The sequence below is a fragment of the Camelus bactrianus genome, chromosome 32 (assembly GCF_048773025.1).
Source record: "Camelus bactrianus isolate YW-2024 breed Bactrian camel chromosome 32, ASM4877302v1, whole genome shotgun sequence".
Taxonomy (NCBI): domain Eukaryota; kingdom Metazoa; phylum Chordata; class Mammalia; order Artiodactyla; family Camelidae; genus Camelus; species Camelus bactrianus.
This window is the reverse complement of record NC_133570.1, coordinates 24077743-24098270: the sequence shown is the minus strand read 5'-3', so window position 1 is coordinate 24098270 and position 20528 is coordinate 24077743. Positions and strand designations below refer to the sequence as shown.

At 40.2% G+C, this 20528-nt stretch overlaps 1 protein-coding gene across 1 annotated transcript in view; it reads right to left on the bottom strand.

Annotated features, from left to right (window-relative positions):
- Window positions 1-20528, bottom strand: part of LOC105064765 (methylglutaconyl-CoA hydratase, mitochondrial-like) — a 120053-nt gene that overhangs the window by 30229 nt on the left and 69296 nt on the right. Inside the window, exons 6-7 of the mRNA XM_074355955.1 lie at window positions 8293-8385; window positions 6594-6650 (exon numbers count right to left, since the gene is read on the bottom strand). Of these exons, the coding sequence (XP_074212056.1) occupies window positions 6594-6650; window positions 8293-8385 (150 nt within the window). The remainder of the gene's footprint in view (window positions 1-6593; window positions 6651-8292; window positions 8386-20528) is intronic.

Genomic DNA, 20528 nt, shown 5'->3' with positions numbered 1-20528 from the left:
TAAAAAAAAAAAAAAGAGCACAGAATTCAAAGGCAGGGCAGTGGAACTTATCCAACCAAAGCAACAACAACAACAAAAAATGGAAAAGAGTAAAGAAAGCCTGAGAGACTTACGGGACAACAGTAAGCATGCCGACACTCACGTTACAGGGATCCCAGGAGAAGACAATGAAAATGGGGCAGAACACTTATTTGATAAAATAATGACTAAAAACATCCCCAACCTGCAAGCCCAGAGAGTGCTAAAAGATACAAACCCAGAGAGACTCGCTCTAAGACATATTATAATTAACGTGTCAAAAGTTAAAGATGAGGAGAGACTCTTAAAAGCAGCAAAAGGAAAACGACTTGTTACATCCAAGGAAACCCCCATAAGACCATGAGCCGATTTTGTAGCAGAAACTTTGCAGGCCAGAAGCGTGTAACCCAACACATTCCAAACACTTCCAATCAGGAGTATTATACCTGGCCAAGCTGTCCTGCAGAACTGAAGGACAGATAAAGAGTTTTCCTGACAAGGTAAAGGAGTTGATCACAACTAGACTGGTTGTACAAAAAAGGTTAAAGGAACTTCTTTAAGCTGAAACAAACTGGCACTATTTAGTAGCAGAAAAACATACGAAAGTATAAATCTTGGTGGTAAAAGGAAATATATAATATAATTCAGAATAACCTAATGTAAAGGTAATGGGTTAAAGACTCATAAAGCTCATATGAAGGTTAAAAAAAGTAGTAAGAATAATTATAACTACAACAATCTGTTAACGCACACATGAGAGAACAAGATGCAAAATGTAACATCAAAAACACACAATGTGTGGGAAGAATAAAAATGCAAACATTTCAATGTAAAGATTGTAGCAATGTTTTCTTAGGCCACTCTCCCAAGGCAACAGAAATAAAAGCAAAAATAAACAAATGGGACCTAATCAAAGTTGTAAGCTTTTGCCCAGCAAAGGAAACCACGAACAAAACAAAAAGACAACCTACGATCTAGGAGAAAATATTTGCAAATGACATGACTGACAAGGGCTTAATTTCCAAAATACACAAACAGATTACACAACTCAATGATAAGTGGGCAGAAGATCTAAACATACATTTCCCTGAAGAAGACATACAGATGTCCCAATAGGTTCCTAAGAAAATCTTCAACATCACTAATTATCAGAAAAATGTAAAAGAAAACTGCAATGAGGTATCACCTCACACTAGCCAGAGTGGCCATCACTACAAAGTCTACAAATAACAAACGCTGGAGGGGGGGGTGTGGAGAAAAAGGAACCCTCCTGTTGGTGGGACTGTAAATTGGTGTAGCCAGTATAAAAAAGAGTACGGAGGTTCCTTAAAAAACTGAAAAGAGAGTTATCATATGATCCAGTAATCCCACTCCTGGGCACATACCTGGAGAAAACTCTAATTCAAAAAGACACATGCTCCCCAAGGTTCACAGCAGCACTATTTATATTTACAGCGGCCAAGACATGGAAGCAACCTAAATGTCCACTGACACGTCATCAACAGATAAAGACGACGTGGTACATGTGTACACTGGAAAAGTATTCAGCCATAAAAACCAACAAAATAACGCCATTTGCAGCAACATGGATGAACCTAGTTATTATCACACTGAGTGAGGTCAGACAGAGAAAGACAAATAAGTATCACTTACATGTGGAATCTAAAATATGATACAAAAGAACTTATCTACAAAACAGACACCAAATCACAGACATAAAAAACAAACTTATGGTTACCAAAGGGGAAAGGGAGGGGAAGGGATAAATTAGGAGTTTGGGATTAGCAGTTACAACCTACTACACATAAAATAAACAATAAGGGCCTACTATATAACACAGGGAACTATATATAGTATCTTGTAATAACCTATAATGGAAAAGAATCTGAAAAAGAATACATATGTATAAATGAACCACTTTGCTGTGCACCAGAAATACACTGTAAATCAATTATATCTCAACTTTTTTAAAAGTAGAGATTTAGAATGCATTCAAACTTAAGTTGTTACCAACGTAAAATAGACTGTTATAAATATAAGTTGTTTCATGTTGTTTTATGTAAGCCTCATGGCAACCACAAAACAAAATCCTATGGTAGATACACAAAACGTAAGGAGAAAGGAATCTGAGCATACCATTACAAAAAAAAAAAAAATCATGAAACCACATCCAGAAAACGTTTCATGACACTGGACATGAGACAGTAAAGGACTGGGAAGGAGGAAGGATGGGAAACAAGCAAGGGGAGCCCTGCATCTGCCCAACCGTATCATCAAAAAAGAGTTTCCAGGACACAGCGCAGAGAGGTGCTCAAGCCCAGTGCACGCTCTCCGCTGAAGACAGGCTGTGACCCCAGGCCGACCCAGGCAGCTCGAGTGGGCAGCACAGAGACAAGACTCCAGAAATCTAAAGAGGGTAACTCTTTATTTAGCAAAGTGCTGCCCATTAAGTGTGGGAGAAAACTCTCTGAGTCCAGGGAAAGAGCTGAAAGGATGAGAGACTGAAGTTCAATAAATGCCAAGCAAAAGGACCATGATGAAAACTACACCAAAGCACATCACAATTCAAAGTGCTTAAAACCCGTGACAAAGTGATAAAGGAAATCACAAAGTAGCTCTAGAAAATAAAAAAAAAAATTGGTAAGAATGACAGCAGAGTCCTTGCCAGGAAAGAAATGCAACTATGAAAGCAGTGAAGCAACAGCTTGGCTAAACTGAAAGGTAAGTAAGTGCCAGCCTAGAATTCTATACATTCAGAAAAAATGTTTTCAAATACAGAGTCAAAATAAAGACTTTTCCAAACATTCAAAAGCTGATGGAGTTCAGTAGCAGCCAATCAGCACCGGAGAAATGTTAACGGAAGTCCTCCTGGAGGAGGGAAGGTTAAGAGATGAAATCTGGGTCTAATGCAAACACAGAGAAAAACTGGAAGTAACTACAGACACAAATACCTAAGGCAGTTTCCTAATAAATTAAATCTCTTTAAAGAATAATTAATTATTTAACAGAAGTAGTTAACCACACAACGTGGGCTCACAGCCTAGGTAACAGTGCACAGCCACAGGACAAAGGTCAGAGAAAAGCAATAAATGCATTACAACAGTGACTAAGGCAATAAAGGTGATAAAATAGAATCATAAAAAAAATTCAATTAATGCACACAGTGGTGAAAAGGAAAGGGGGGAACAAGAACTGAACACAGAGAAAACACACGAAAACAAGAGATTTGTATGTAACAACAGCAATCATATTCAATGGCTAATTAAGACTCAACCGTAAGACAGGATGAAAAAGCAAGACCTGACAACATGTTGCCCACCAGAAATATATTTTAAATATAAAGACACAAACAGGTTCAGAATACGAGAATCCTAGGTTGACAGCCCTTTTCTTTCTGCACTTCGGAAATGCCATTCCATACTTTCTGATGTGGAATCCACTCATTCAAATCATTGTTTCCTATTAATGTGTTATTTCTCTTTGACTTTCAAGATTATTATTATTATTATCTTGGTCTTTAGTTCTAAGCATTTTGGTTATGAAGCGTCTGCTCATGGGTTTCTTTGGGCTCATCTTGACTGGTTTCACTGGAATCCTTCATTTATGTCTTTCACCATCCTCAGCCATTATTTCTTACAATATTTTTCGAACCACCCTCTTTCTCCTTTCCTTCTGAGACTTTTGTGACACAAACGTTAAGCATTTGAGTATTGCTCTGTAGGGCCCTGGTGTTCAGTTCATTTCTTCAGGTTTTTGCTTGTTTCTCTGTTACTTGGACTGAGGAACTCCTAACTCCTATTGATCAGTAGTGAGGTTCACCCCCTCTTCCGTCATTTCTACTCTGAAACACTGTATTTCCATTTTTCATGTGGGTAAAGCAGTTACTACGTCAAGAAGTTAAGGGCAAATTGTTTTAGTTGCCTCCTCTTCACCTTATTGGTGAGGGAGGGATTCCTTTCCTAGGTTTCTGGGGATGGCCAAACACATGACACTGGACATTGGACACATATGTGACTACTAACAGTTTCTCAGTCACATATGCTCACAGCCCAGGGGAGGGTACCACATGGCACGCTGGACCACGTTGATACTGTGCTTGGTAACAGGGTGAAAAACAGGGTATGAGAGGCAGGCTTTGTAGTGTGAGAGCGTGGTGTGCCCCTGGTTCCTCAGGGAGGATGCAATTGGTTTATCTGAATAATTTCATAGTCTGGCAGGGACCTGGAACCCCGTCTCCAAGGATAAGCAGGAATGATGTCTGGTCTGGATGAGAGGCGTGGTTTGCTGCACTTTGGCCACAATTCACAGCTCGCTGTTTGCCATGTCTCCCACCCCTGTGCTGGAACGTCAGCTGCAGGGCACCGTGCCCTTCCCTTGTTTGCTCACAGCTGTACACCCAGTGTCTACGCCAGTGCACAGCTCAACAAATATTTGCTAAGTTAAGTGAACAAATATGCCTGAAACACAGTGTGTGAGCAGAGGTGAGAGAAGTGCTGGGACCCGCTTGCAGGTCTTGTCCTCTGATGCTTACAGCTGACTCAGTCCACCACTATTTTCTCACACTCACAGTTCCCCAGTTTAAACTGCCTTACTCCTGTTTGATGCCAACAACTTTGTAATAACAGGGCAGCTGCGGTACTGCACACGTTTAATCTCTCCTACCAGATTTCGGATGGGCACTCCAAGGGAACACTGCCGCGTCATCTTGATCTGTATCTGTGTGTTTCCACCACAGCAACTAACAGTGTAAGTTTCTTGCAAATAACTCCCCAAACACCCTAATTGGAAATAAAGCAAGTGGTCACCGAGCATGTTTACCAGTACAAAGAAACGAGACTGCAGTGCATGAGGTGCGTTCATAAATGGACTAACTACAGACGGGTCACTGGGGAATCAGCCCATTCACCCAGCAGTGCTGTCCCCTGCTCACAACACTGGTAAAAGTCTGACATTACGTAAGTCTCTTAAGAAAAGCCGTCTTATTTTTGTTACACTTTTCTTCTTCCTGAAAACAGTTATGACCCTATTAATCAGATTTGGCACAGAAAGGTCTTTTGCTATTTATGAAAAGCAAATTCATCCTCAGAGGAAAAAGATGAGTCACTGGCAGAAGATATTCCAAAGAATCCGCTCAAATTCTGATGTAAATTCTAAGATTTCGACAAAGGTTATAAACAAAACTTTCCAAAATGACTACTGTGTTCAGGACAACACACACACACACACAGGATTTAAAAATCTGCCATTACTTCATAGACACACCTTAAAATAGAGCTCCCAAACACCGTGCCAAGGGACTGTGTTACTGCTAAACACAGCTTATGGTGAGCTGGGCAGGGATGTCCTAAATCGCTCACCCAGGGGACAAGACACAGACAAATCTTGGGACCCCAGTTTTGGTCCTCCGAAAACTGAGTGCTCTAATTCCCCTCCTTCTTCCCTTCTTTCTTTTTAAAACAGAAAATAAATTAAAAATTCGTTTTTCTTTCTTCCTTTTTTAATTTGGGGAACAGTTGTTTTATTTTACATGTTAGTTATCTGATAATTCTTTTCATCGGATCCATTTTCTTATCATCCTTTCAGTGTTTCCATGAGTCACTGTGAAAAAGGTTGGTATGGCTGGACAGGTAGATATTAAATGCTTTTACCTACAGGAAAAGCATTTTCAGCAATTCCAAAGTAGAAAACTTAAGTCTTAAAACTGATCTGGGTAGTCTTCAGTTTCACAAAATTAAGGTGTAATTTCTAGCTGTACACCCTAATCACGATACGTATTGTTTTAAAGATAAGGTTAAACACATAATTTTAACCCATTCAGGTACAACATGCCTGAAGTGTTCAAACACCGCCTTTAATTTTTACATTATTAGTATCGCTTCACTCATACAGTAATAACTTATTAACATACACATCCTCAAATGAAGTCCATTTTTTGAAAGAACAACTCCACCTAATCGGAATGTCTCTAAATTCTCTGCATCAGACAAAGGAACAAAATTTCAGATTTACTGGGTGATGCAAGATTTCGTTACCAATGTTGGAAAAGTGCTTTCTTAAATGAGTCTTCCAAAAAGGAGCAGCTCACCTCTCTTTTTTGTAGTAACAGAATAAACACCAGCTCCTCAGCTCCAAATCCAGGCTGCCCACTAACCCCAACCTTTGTCCAGCTGCAGAGAAACCCAAGGAAGCTGGCATGCAGCCTGGGAAGCCCTGTTCCTTCCTCCACTGGGGTCTGACGGTGTGAAAAGGCTCTCTGAGGGCAAACGCATTTATATACCCATAAAGAAGTTTCCAAATATCACTGTACTCTTTCAAGAATAATGTGGCTTCTACGATAATTTAAAAGCTAAGAAATCATATAGAAAAAGCACAGGACACAGCACAAGAAGAGAACACCAGGCAAGGCGCCCTCCATCTTCACACCCACAGAGGCTAAAAGGATGTACTTCGAATAATAATAAGCAAACAATACAGGACTAGTCTCTTTACCCAAAATGTTGCCTTTTCAACTAACACTTTTTTGTCTTATGCTCTGTTTTGAGGAGCAAATCAAGACAGGCGTGAAGAATTCATACCTCCACCAGGAATAATTGCCAACTTTGTTTCAACCAGGCCCATTTTTGCAGAGGAAGCTAAAAAGGAAAGAAGAAAATTAAGTAACACCCACATCGTCAAATTCAAATATGACTTGAAAAAAGTTAGTAGGCTATTCTGTTTACTAATTAAATTTCTGTCATGAATCTTTTTAAAAATCCCTTTGGAAGACATTTAGTTATGAAAATAAATGAACACTCTAAATGATATATATTAAGAGATTCACATAACATTTTCTGTTAAAAATTGCTTGGCAATGAATTAATTTTTTGATGCAGAAAGACCAGGGTTGTAACTACAAAATTTGTCCTGATACTGCCAAGTCATGTTTGAAGGCTCGGAGTTAATTATCCAGGATGAGGAGAGAGGCTGTGACTGACACGTAAGAATTCCCTGGCTGCCTGAACAGTCCTCCAGATCAAACAGCTTAATGTATCATATCAGATATGGCAACTTTTCAAGACCCAATCTCTAGTTACTCCTGACAAATGGTTTTACTGTTCTGACAGCTGGACAGGGTTCCTCTTTCCATGTTTGTTTTCACGGCTACTTTAAAACATCTTAATTATTTCTTTATTTGCATATCCAAATGTCCTTGGATGACTTCCCATACCCTAATTCCCAGAACTTGCATTCTTTCAGAAATGGATCGCATGTAACTTGACTTTTCAATTTAAAACCTAAGGATCTCAGTCAAGGAAACAGAGATCTAAAATAGAGTGAAAAAGGGGAAAGAACATATGGACTAGCAATGACAAATCCCCAGAAACAACACTATAAAATTATTAAAAACATAATTATCCTGACTACATTTAACAGGCAGCTCCATCAGAAGGGATGGTGGGAATCAGCACAAGAACAGTGACAGACACTGGCTGCCTGCTTCGCCCAGTCCTTGGTCCCGTGCCCTGTCACCTCGACGAGGGACAAGGATGCAGACAGCACTGCGACCACACAGAAGGCAGTGTCAAGGACAACAGTGGCAGCACGCAGTACTCTGGCAGGATAACAGAAGCGATGGCTGGGACGCCAGAACGCCTGGGTTCAAATCCCAGCGCCGTCGCTGATGTTAGACTTGCTACTTCACCTCTCTGGGCCCGAGCTTCTTCAGGCTCCACGGTGTGTACCCGTTTCACAGGGCCGTGAGGCAGACTGGGTGAGTTAACACACGTCAAGAGCTAAGAAGAGCGTCGAGCACCAGGGAATACTCAGCGCGTGGTTAGCACCCAATGTTTTTCTCTATTGTTTTCATAGTCACCTCATCCAATCCTCAGAAAACCACGCAGGAAGAAAGTGAACCTCAAACAGGTTAAGTTATTATTATTGTAACTAACAATAATTACGGCTTGGGCTACACATTTATCATAAATGAAGTCATTTCATCTTCACCACATTTCAGAGGGGAAACTGATCTAAAAAGGGCAGGACCCAAGATCCAAATTCAGGTCTGTCTGACCCAATTCCTGTTTTCCTCTCCTACTGCTAAGACTGAACAAGAGACTGAGTATAAAAGACCGTTTTCTTAACTGGGAATTTTAAAACCTCATTAAGCCCAACAAGGTGACTTTTCTACATGTTTATTCAACAAGAAAAAAAATAAATAAAATATTGGAATTATCTGAAGGGTCAACACAAACCTCATTTTTAAAAAGTTACGTTTTTAATAAAATTAATTCTCACCTGCTACTCTTGTATCACACGCTAAAGCCAGTTCAAGACCACCACCTAAGGCAAGTCCGTCTATGGGCACGATGGTTGGCACTGGAAGACTAGCTGAAATAGAAAGATTTGATGCTTCTTCAGGAAGAGTGTTACCTTACCATGTAATTTATTTTAAATATTTTTCTGTGACTGTATTTTTAAGTGGAACATTGTCTACAGGATTTTGTACCCTTTTTACTTTTAATAAAATAAGCATTTTGTTCAGTTATTCTATGAAAACATATAACTGTGTAGTTCTCCTTCACATACCTGTGCAGTGTCTTTCAATCTTACCATGTTGCTGAAACACATTTGTAAATATTTTCTGTTGAACTAACAGAATCACAGTTCTGACTTCATAGTCTGAAAGTCTTTTATGAGATGTTCTGATGCATACAAATTTCGAGTTGAAATGACAGGTATAATGCAAAATTCATGATATTTTGCTGGGTTACCTTGGTGCTCAGAATGATGGAGCCTCATTCAAAGAAGTAACACATCTACTCAAACAAGACAGAAGCAGTTTGAGTGGCTGCTGGGGGATCGACCCACTAGATCAATCATCTGGTAACAAGTACGATGCACAGTAGCCAGAAGACAATCAGGCACTATCAGATCCCGCACACCTCAGGTGGGAAGGGCACTGACACGGATCTGAGAACCTGCCCAAAGGATGACTGGGAAGGGGTCAGCCAATCACAAAACTCAAAACCAGATGTTCCTTAGTCATCTGCCTGCCTGATCCCTCCCCCTCATTTTTTCCTGCCTTTCTTTCTACCTTTGGTTATTTCCCAGCCTCCTTCCCCTCTCAGTAGAAGCTCTGCCTGGAAGGTGTCCTCCCCAACCTTAGCTTTTACTGTCTACAACACCAATGATACCCGAACGGCCACCTCAAACCCCAACCTCTCTCTAAACGGCATCTCTGTAGGTTCCTGCCTGCTGGACATCTCTACTTAAACACTTCAGTGTGCTCCCATCAACTTCTTGTCAGTCCTTTTTCTAGATTTCATTTCACAATTGGTAGCATCTCCACCACCAAGTACCCGAGACAGACACCGAGAAGCCATCCCAGGTGTTCCCCTAATGACCTTACGCCCAACTGTTTTCAAAGTCCTGCCTAACAACAGCTCACAAATGGGAACTTCCCTTCCCTTTCCTACAGCCAGCGGTCCGGGTCCCCTCATTCTTACCAGCAGGAGGACCTCCTTCACCTCAATCTGCCCCTTCCAATGCATTGTCCATGTTTCCTGCAGGAAAATCTTTCTACAATGCAAACAGAGTCATGCTATTCCCCTATTTAAGATAGTACAATGATTTATTCCACATTCAGGATAAAAATAGAGCAAACTTACCGCACGGCACAGGAGGCAGCGGATGAACCAAGTCTGCCCACCTGCCCAACCTCTTCTCCAACCTCTCACACCTACCCTGTGTTCTAGCCCCAGACTACTTAAAGCACCTCCAGAAGCCGTTCCCATCCACACCTGTGTACAAGCTGCCCTCTGCCGGGAATGCCCAGCAAGCCGGAAGTCCCTTGTTTTACGTTTCCACGGCGCTCTGCACGTACTGGTCCAGCAGAGCATTCACACCGCCTTACTGCCCGCCCTGAAGCAAGACCAGCATCACATCAACGCTGCTCAGTAACACCTTCTCACCGCTCTGCGACAGATGTCAAGGTTCCCCCATCTCTTCTGTCTCCATTGCATTAATCCTGGTATTCTCTCTGCTTTTCGTTTTACTATCGACTTCTTCAATGTCATACTTTAAAGAAACCCCATGAGCGTATGCAGCCCCCTAGAGCTGCAGAAAAGAACAACTGCAGAGATCCTAAGTCAGAGGGAGCAACGGGAAGGAGGGGGCTGTTCTCTCCTGGCTGTGTGAACACGCTGGTCAACACGGAGTGCCTTCAGCACTCGCTAAGTATCTGCTGGAAGCTGACTCTTCAAAAAAAAGAAAAAACAAAAGTTGAGTTTAAAGGGCCTCCAGAATCAAACCCAGGCCTGAAATATGTGTACTCCTGACTTCCAGTTTCTGATAATTCCATCCCAGGGTAAACAGGGGTTATCTCATATTCCTTAGATTTCTTTTTCCCTAAAAATAGAGATAAATTGATTTGATACATATGGAAAGAGGAATTTTTCTTCACATCAAATTGTGCACTGAAAATGCGGACTGAATAGAAGGGGAAAAGGAATAAATCGACTGCAAATTACCGAAGTAATATACATTAACTTCATAAGCCCTGAAGCCGAACAGAAAGAACCTGGGAAGGTTAACAATTCCTGGTCATCAGTAATGTTCTTAGTGCTGCCACACAAAGGCAGTGGCTGCTCAAAGGATTGAAAAGGCTTTGCTCTACATTTTTATTAGTTAATATTCTCAAATAAACATTATACTTAAAAATCACACTTAGCCAACAAAAAGTTAAAAAGCATCATTTTTCCAGTGGTATAAAATGTCAGTAAAAAAGAGAAATAAAAACACAAATGAAACTGATTAATGAATATACCTTTTCCCTTCACGTGAGAGGTCTATAAACAAACATTACTTTGATAACATAAAATTGTAACAGAGGAGAACAGAGCTGACTCCATACTGGATCTGTTCCTTTAGTTTTGACCACTGTGCCCTGTTTTCTAGGCTCAGTCCTGCTCGCTCTGCACCTTTTGTAAAACAATGTTGCTTTTAGCCTTAAATACCCAGCAGAGCCTATTCTTGGGGCTCTGACCTTTAAGGAGATCAGCATTTCTGCACTTACCTGGAGATGGCAAGTTGCAAAATAGAGAATAACCTTTGTTTTTTTGGAGGTTTACAGGGACACCATGGCCTGACCTACATAGATAGCTGCAAGAACAAAGAATTCCTGCAGCAAGAAGTTTGCAACAATCAACCACACACCCCCTCCCCTGTTTTTGTTTTGTTTTGTTTTTGTATAAAAGGAGCCTGTATTCTGACTGGAGCAGGATGGTTCTCCAAGACATTAGTCTGCCATCCTCTCGGTCTGCTGGCTTTCCAAATAAAGCCGCTATTCCTTGCCCCGAAACCTTGTCTCCCGATTTACTGGCCTGTCATGCAGCGAGCAGAACGAGTTTGGACTCGGTAACAAAATGAAGGGGAAAGGGGTATGTCCAACAGCCAGATTTTAGGTTCCACGTGACTTAAAGTATGAGGATGGGGTTTATGTAACGCAGTGGTAGGAGACGGGAAATAACAAACATACTGACCCAGGAGACGAGGGGGCTGGGGGTACGGGGTGCTGAAATGACTCATCTCGTTCTGAATTTTTTCCTAATTCTGAAGTTAGAGAATATAACACTTTTCCCCCATATGCTTATACTTTTTGGAAATAATGAAAATTACTTTTAAATGTGACAATTAAAAACTTATAAGACATTTTTCTCAAACAGGTAAGTTTTTAACATTACAACTTACAGATAACACAAATGACAAGAAACGTGGGGTTCCTTATATATAAAAAAAACAAGGAAAACAGGGTATTAACACTCTCAACTCATTAAATAGGGACAGTACTTAGTACTTTCAAATATGAGCACAAATTAGCATGATGTAAGGCAGTCTATAAAATTTTTCCTACTAAAAGATTAAGTAGAACAGCTTAGTTAGTAGTTAATGAGTAATTAAATTTTAACCTTTTACTATATTATAAATCCTGAAGTTCTGCAGAAGCCTAATTTTTCCCTGAAAGATGTTTCTCTTATTAATTTTTTTCAGGAAAACATGAGTCACCTCAAAGTCCATGCTAGTGCCGTAATTACCTAATGTGCTTGTTTTTAAGTGCAGTATTTTTTCTACTTGGGAGCACTTCACAATCTCAGAGGAAACTCAATAAGACACACCATTAGAAAGGCAGATTATCAGCTTCAAAGACTCAAGAAAGATCAAAGTGGCAGTTGTGTAAGAATGCAACTGAACGAAACAGGAACCGTCAGGAGCAATGGCTGTTCCCAACAGCGACAGGAAGAAATCATGACTCAGGATGTTATGCAACCAGCAGGACCGCGTACTATTTTGAGGTTAGTCCAGGAAATGAGCCAGGTGTGACAAAAAAGATAGTAATCCTTTGAATGGTCCTAAAAATAAAATTAAAGCCAACAAGCAAAGTTTTGCTATTTTAAGAGAAAAATGAGTGGCAGGGGAAGGCTCTTGTCTACCCTGGAGTCCACAGGACACCCCTGTGAGCACAACTGGGGCCAGACGGCCAGGAATGTGGGAAAAAGGCAACTGAGGGTCTCCTGTCAGTTCTGGGGTAAATGCAACACATAATGTAGATTTTCAGATGTTTCCGGAAAAATACAAACAGTGCAGTTATTAAGGAGAAACACTAGTTGTAAATTTGGTTTTGCTTGAAGAATAGTGTTCTCATAGAAAACAGAGAAATTGAATATTTCAAAAGAAATGTCCATTGAGTAATACCAGAAGTCTGACTTCACTGAAATCATTCAAGGAGAACAGAAATAAAATCAAGGTTAACCAAAAATTATAATAAATTGTTAATGATCCCTAACTTCAGCTAAAACTTTACCGTCAGGTTAATGTATGCTCTCCCACCGCCATCATCAACTTTCAAAGGAACCACAAAAAACAAAACAAAACCACTCCTGCCAAAGCCTCCAGGCCGTCTGCACCCTGGCTCTCCTGGAGCCCAGCCAAGGCCGCTGAGAAAGGAGCAGGCCTGGACGCCAACACGCACACTCACCCCATTGCACAGAGGGCTGCAGGGCTGCAAATGGGAGCCATCACTTCAGGAGTCACAATAGTGACCACTGTACAAAGTGAGAAAAGCTGCTTGATTTTTCCAAGCCTACCGCTTACCCACCTGCCTTCTTTCTTTTTTGCTGCTACCTGTGGATCTAGCAAAATACTTGGAACTGCTTACTATGTGTGGTCACAGGACTAAGCATATCACGAATATTATTTGAACCTCCTACCAGTCTTAGGACATCAAAACTATCGCCACTTCCACTTTATAGACAGGGACACTGGGCAGAGGAGCTGCTGTTACTTGCCTGGTACAGGCACAATTCGAACACAGGTGGTGTGGCCCCAGGGTCTCCACTGTCCCCATTACTGCTGATCAGCAGCCCTCACAGCCCAGACCCAGGGCCCCTGAGGAGGACATCCCTCCCTGAGGAACTGCGACCATGTATCTGAGGAAGGGGAAATGCTGACACTCCTAGGGAACTCTGACGAGCACAATGGCTCTGTGCTCTGCTAATTTTTGGAAACCTGGAGCAACACCACAGCTCACTGGGTCCAGCTGGGGACCCTAGGAACCAAAGGCAAGGTACCAGTCAGCTGACTATACTAGAGTTCCAACTCGAGTTTCCCCGGAAACCCCCAACACAGTCTCTGGTACGTGACTGTGTAGGTCATTAAAGCAGGGAGAGCCAACACCAGAGCCTCCCCTTCTCACCAAAACTCCAAATCAAATAAAGCCTCCCTGCGGAACCACGAAGAGGGGATGCTGGCGAGATAAGTCCCCACGCTCCCACGCAGCAGGCTGGTCTGGGACATTGTAACAAATGTACCTGAGTCATGACCTCCACTATCGACTGCTGCTTCATACATAATGAAGCTCTTGGCACTTCAAATGCTGCTTGACATGGCAAATGATGTTATTTCCATTTCTGATGAAAAACATAACACTAGAGTAGTTCACTTTCACCTGTAGGAAGAAACTACACTATTACTGCCTTGCTTGCATCAACTCTCAGGCTCAACAGCCTTGCTCTTCCAAGTGCGACTGTGGTCCAGTAGCATTAGCATCACCTGGAAGCTGGTTAAAAATGCAGAATCCCAGGTCCTACCCAGACCTACTGGGTCAGGATGTGCATTTTCACAAGATCTTCAGGCAAGACACTGGATACCCTGACTAACCCACAGAGAACCTGACAACCTCACTGATTCATAGAATGCTGATAAAAAGCAGCAGTAAGAACCTTAATTCTTTGGGTAAGACTAGTAAAGGTAAAGACAGTTAAAGATTTAACATACAAATGTTTGTAGCAGTTCTGTGTGTAACTGCCCCGAAAGGCACACAACCCAAATGTCAGCACGTGGCACCTCCCTGTAATGGAACGCTGCTCGGCAGTAAAAACGAACCAACTTCTGATCCATGATACACATGGATGAGTCGCAAAAAAAATACGCTGATTAAGAGACATACAAAATTAATACATACTGTGTTCCATTCATAAAAAATTGTTAAAAATGGAAACTAGTGTCTAGTGATACAAAGCAGTGCTGTAGTTGTCTGGGGATAAGTTGGGGGACCAGGAGGGGCAGGACAAAGGGATTACCAAAGACCCTTCTGGGGAAGCTTCTAGGGGTGATGGATATGTTTGTCATCTTGATTATGGTGATCTTTTCACAAGTCAGAGTTACCACACTGTACACTTCAATAGCTGCAATCTCTTGTACGTCAACTATACCTCAACAAACCTGTTTTTAAAAAGTATGTGACTTGACTAACATGAAAATGATAAATTAAACAAAAGTACACCAGTTCCCTGATCTTTTATAAATGAGAGACACAATTTAAAATTGATAAATCAAGTAATACAGGTATCAGTCTATTCAAAATTATAAAGAAAACAGTAAGGAAAAATGATGGGAGAAGAGTAAGGTGGGAGAAAAGAATTTAAAACTGGAAAGATGCCAATTCCATCACTGCTCATTCGAAGAAGTCAACAGAACTTTCTAAAGGAACAGAGGACCGAGTACAGCACATAAAGTTCTAATAATAATAAAGCTAACCCCTAAGACAAAAACGCAACCCTTTCCCATGATTAGAATAAGTCCACAAACAGAACGAACGAGAAAAACACGCAGCATATTTAAAATGATTTTTTAAACATAAAATCATCAAAATCAGAAGGCACAGAAAATCATAATGATGGACTCAACACCAAGTATATCAATATATTTAAAGGAGCTATATTCATCCAGTAAGAAGAAACTCCAGCTGGATCACAAAGCAAAACCCAACTACAAGAAGAACGATACAAAGGCATCTAAAACAAAACAGAAAATATGAAAAATATGAAGGATTATGGCACCTCAGAGTCAAATACAAAGAAAACACCTCAAAATCTTAACAAAAAAGGGCAACAATGGAGTAAAAGCATTAAAAGGGCTTAAAAAAAAAAACCCAAAAAGCACTTCATAAGGCTTAATAAAGCAAAAATCCACGATGAAGATCTAGCAGCGATAAAATATCTATACACCAATTGACACAGAGGGAGCACCCACAAAGCAGAAGCACAGTACATTCCACATAGTACAAATGTCGCAGCCATTCTCTGACCGATCTGCAAGAAGTCAACCAGGAAATAACAGAAACACTGGCTAACTGGGGACAGACGAGTATGCGTGGCCTGGAGGCACATTTTCTTTGCCATTTCAGCAGCTTAGCAGAGAGTGCAGAAAGCTGGCTCAACAGGCGAGCATCGAGCATCAGTTCAGCAGGAGGGCCGGCTCCAGCCACCTGCCTCCAGAGGTGCTTTCTGACAAGGCTCCTCACTCACTTTCCCAGCTGGCAAGTGTCCAGGGTACATGGCTAGACAGGTGTTCCCTTCTTCCCTAAAATGCTAAATATATACAGCATTACAGAGGTGGGGGTCCCCCTCTCCCGTAACTTTGGTCCCCAAACTTCTTCTACCCTAAAGAATGATTTATCTAAATGGCTCCTTCAAAAATGAATAAATGCAAGTGTTCTTGGTTGATCTATAACCTCCTTTCTTCTTTTGGAAATGTGCCTGGCCTCCAAGGTCACACGTGTTCCTGCATGCATGCATGCACAGGTACCCTGTGAGTTACAGCCAGAGCCAGCACAGAGCAGCTCCGTCTGGGGGAACTGAGTCTAATGCCGGCGATCCAAATGAGCAAACCTCATCAACAGACCTGAAGCCACAACCTCAACTTACCTAATACCAGTCATAAAAATATTTTGCCTTTTTTTCTAGTTTTGTTTTTTAATTTATTCCAAACCTCAGAGAGAAAGATGTGTCTATTTATTGAGGCTTCCTCAGATACACTAATATTATGTTTAATGCTATTTTCTGCATTGTTGTTTGTAATAGTAAAAAACTAAAAACTATCTAAAAGCCATCAATAAAGGAAGAATTATATACATTATGGTATATCCGTAGTAAACAATGCTAGGAAATTCTTTTTAATTGCAGTGATAAAAATCCACACTGGAGAAACCTACACTCTAAATTACAATGTCTATCACACAGCCAAAGACTACCCAAGGAATCAAGATAAGGGAAACAGTAAAAAGGAAAAGGTCCACACAAAACTGAGATCCGAAATCATCAAACGCGGACTCTCAAAAACACGAAGCCAAGCAGGAAGCTAAACTGCAAACAAAAAAGTGACATAACTGATTTTTTGAAGAACCAAAAACTATTTTTAAATGAAACAAAAAAACTCTATGTTTGTATAAAATCAGGTGCAGCTTAGGAGAAAATTACTGAATTGGTGGAGAGGTGACAAGAAACTATTCACAAAAAAGTAAGGAAAAACAAACATGGAAAATACAGAGATAAACGGATGTAGTAAGAAGGTCTGATATATGTCTAACTGACAGAAAATAAATGAAACAAACAATCATCTGAATAAGTTTAAAATAAAGCAGCAAATTAAACCTGAAGAAAAAAGGAAGGAATTAATAAAAAGTAGAATAGGAATTAATCAAACAGAAACAATAGAGAGAATTAACAAAGCCCTAAACAGATTTTCTAATGTATAATAAAACTGAGAAGGCTCTGCAGAGACTGATCAAAGGAGGAGACAGAGGACACGAATTAGGACACCATCAGGAGTGCAAAGGGGACAGCACTGCTGACGCTTCTGACGTTAAACAGATAAAAGAACACTGTGGATGACTTTATACTAACGCATCTGAAAATCTAGATGACATGGATAAATTCCTAAATATACATTTCCAAAAATAAAATTTAAAAAATCTGTTTTTGTGGTTATTTTCATATACATACATACATATACATGTTTGTACATAATCTATCTAGCAATGTATGTATGCAAATATTCAAGTAAAATCAAGAAAAGGACTAAAAATGTACATATTAAATTAGCATATGAGCAATAATTACTTCTGTGGAAAGAAACAGAAGGAGGGAAAGCTGCTGAAAAGAGTTTTAAATTTTTACATTAAACACATACACAGATATTCCTTGTGGAATTAAGAACTAACATCAAAAAGGCAAAAAATGGGAGAGGGTTTAGTTCAAGTGGTAGAGTGCATGCTTATTAGCATATACAAGGTCCTGGGTTCAATCCCCAGTACCTCCTCTAAGAATAAATAAGTAAAATCTAATTACTGCCCCTGCCAAAAAAAAAAAAAGTTGAAAAAAAGCCAAAAAATTTTAAAGTGATTTTTTTTCTAGTCTTGTCAAAATCTAGAATATTCTAGGGTAATATTTTAGAGTAAGTAACAGAGCTTGGTTGATAAGCCCATTATTCTTGCTATATTTAGCAACACATTATAATTTCACAAAACTGTCCAAAGTCATAATGTGATTAATACCCCAATGAAAGCAGCCAAAGCAGTAAAACTCCAAAAAGAGACAAGAGACCATAAGCTGCAAACTGTGAGGTGTAACGACTCCATTCTAGACTATGATTCAATAAACAGGGGCTGTTAACTACTCATATGGGAAAACAAGTAACTCCTAGGTACTTGTGGTCAGCTTTCCATCATTCTTGGTAAGAGGGTAAAGAAAACTAAAATTGAGATCTGGAAATTACTACTTGGAAAACTAAAGTCAAGACTTAACCAGAGTGTTTCACCAATCAACCTTTCATACACCGTAATTCAGTACCTCCAATTTCTAGTTATTACATCAAATGGGGGGTGGGAGGGCACTTAAAATACATGCCGGATAACGTCCAATTTAACAAAATTACTTACTTAAACAGGTCAACTCGGCAGACCGACAGACAATTCTGCAAACTTTGAAAATCTTTTCTAAACAATTCTTAACACAACACAGCTAAAATAAAAGCTAAAAGAGGCAACAGTAAAGATAACATAACAAGTGTATAATCTCTCAAATTGTATTATAACAGTCACTGTGGTACTGATTTAAGTATCTTCAGAATAAGCTTTATTTCAGACAAAGCAAAACAAAAATGAAATATCTGGAAAAGCTTTGAATTGTATAATGGTGATAAACTTAAACTGAAAAAAATAAATAAATAACACCTCTGGATTTCTCTCGAGTTATCAGATGCCTCTAAACCAAATGGAAAGCTTAACAGGGATACACCTGGAATTGACGCAAGCTCTTGTGTTCATTACTGGAGAATATCTAAATCCTAAAATGGGATACTACAAAGAGTTTTAGGTGGATGTGTACCTTTACAAGCTCATTTCTCAGCTGAACATTTTATGTAATTAAAAAGAATATAATGAGTAAGTGCATGAAACGACAAGTACAGTACTTTAAACAGGTAAAAATTACTCACACTTTATTCATATGCAAAAACTCTGGATCTTACATCAGAAGCTATGACTGCCATAAGTCAGCATCCGAGACTACAATTAAGCCATGATAAATCAGATGCTGTGCTTCATAGAAAACTATATACATATATTTTAGAGGAAAATTTTTCCAAATACTTTCACTTATAGTTTATTTACAAGAAATCAAATTATAGGAAGTATTTGTCCATAACCAGGATAAGTTTCAGATAACTAGCTTTTTTTCTTTTTTAAGTACTTAAAACCAGAAAGCCCAGCCTGGTACCCAGACTAAGGCATCTCCCAAAATTGCCCTACAGAAAGAATGGAGTTTTTCATTGTTTCCCAACCAAATTAAGCATCTGACCATAGCCTCAACGCTGTCTCCAAAAGGATGCTTGTTGCAATACTGAGCAATTTCTTTACCACGCATCTTACGTGGCCTGTCAGCAGCTTTTGCTCAGTCCCTCCTTCATGAAAGACCTTCTTCTCCTGGGTGTCAGAATACTGTTTTCTTCCCACCTGCCTACCCAGGTTGATCATTCTCCACCTCCGTTCTGGTTCTTTCTCATCTCAGCCTTGAAACATTATAACGCCTCAGGGTTGCCATTTTTTCTCTCTGCAGTTAACTTCCTAGGTGCCTCACCCAGGGCCTGAGCTTCACATAGCATCAACATTCTGATGGCTCCCAAATTCACATCTTGAGCCTGGACTACCTGCTCCTGTCCAGGCTCCTCTCTTGTTGCCTGCCTGACATCTCCAACTTGGATGTCTCCTTAGCATCAACCAGCTTTACACTTCAAACCTGAACTCCTGACCTACGCCTCCCATTTTAATCCAGCAGAAGGGTAGTGTTCTAACTCATCATGATAAATAAGCAAATTGGTCCATCTATGTTCATTCTATCATCCTCAGTCACATCCTGGAAACAACACGAACTGGCGTGGAAGAGAAAGAATCAAGCTCAGGCCAGGATGAGCATGATTCTTTGAATTTCAGGTACAGGCAAACAGAAAGGGGTTCCAAGGGAGAATCCAATCTGAAGATGAGAGGAAACCAGGACAGCTCTGTTCACTGCTCCACCAGCAGGATCCCAATTTACTCTTTCAGTCGGAGATCCACCATGCCAGATACTAGGGACAGGTGGAGAAAAAGCCCACGGTGTTCTCACAACAAGGAGGAGACTGGAAAAGTACCAAACGGCAGAGAAGACTAGAATCCACATCTCCTACCTCCACATCAAGAGATTTACTCATGGTACGCCTCAATCAACAGTTATCAAAACAATTCACAGACGCTCACTGCACTTTGGTAATGTATAAAATATAACTTTTCTATAATAAAATAAACATCTATGGCAAAGCCTCTGAGCAACTGTTAAACTGAGCTGATGTTCTGACATAAGACCAGCTTTACAGTATGAACTGTACTGTATCTTCTAGCTTAAGGTAAAGACAACAGGAAGACAGACAGATCATGCAGTCACCGAAACAGAAAGAATATTCTCTTGTACAAAGTCAGCTATGCTGGGGGAAAGAAAGAGTCTGATTCCATAACAAACCCCTGCAGAAAGGTGACCAAGATAAAGTCTGATAGAAATGTGCTTCTGTATTTTTGTGCTTCTTTAGTTTTTAATTATGAGTGACTTACTCTTTATTTCTTTGAGCCTTTCAATTCTAAAATTCTAAAGTGTGTCTCAATCCTA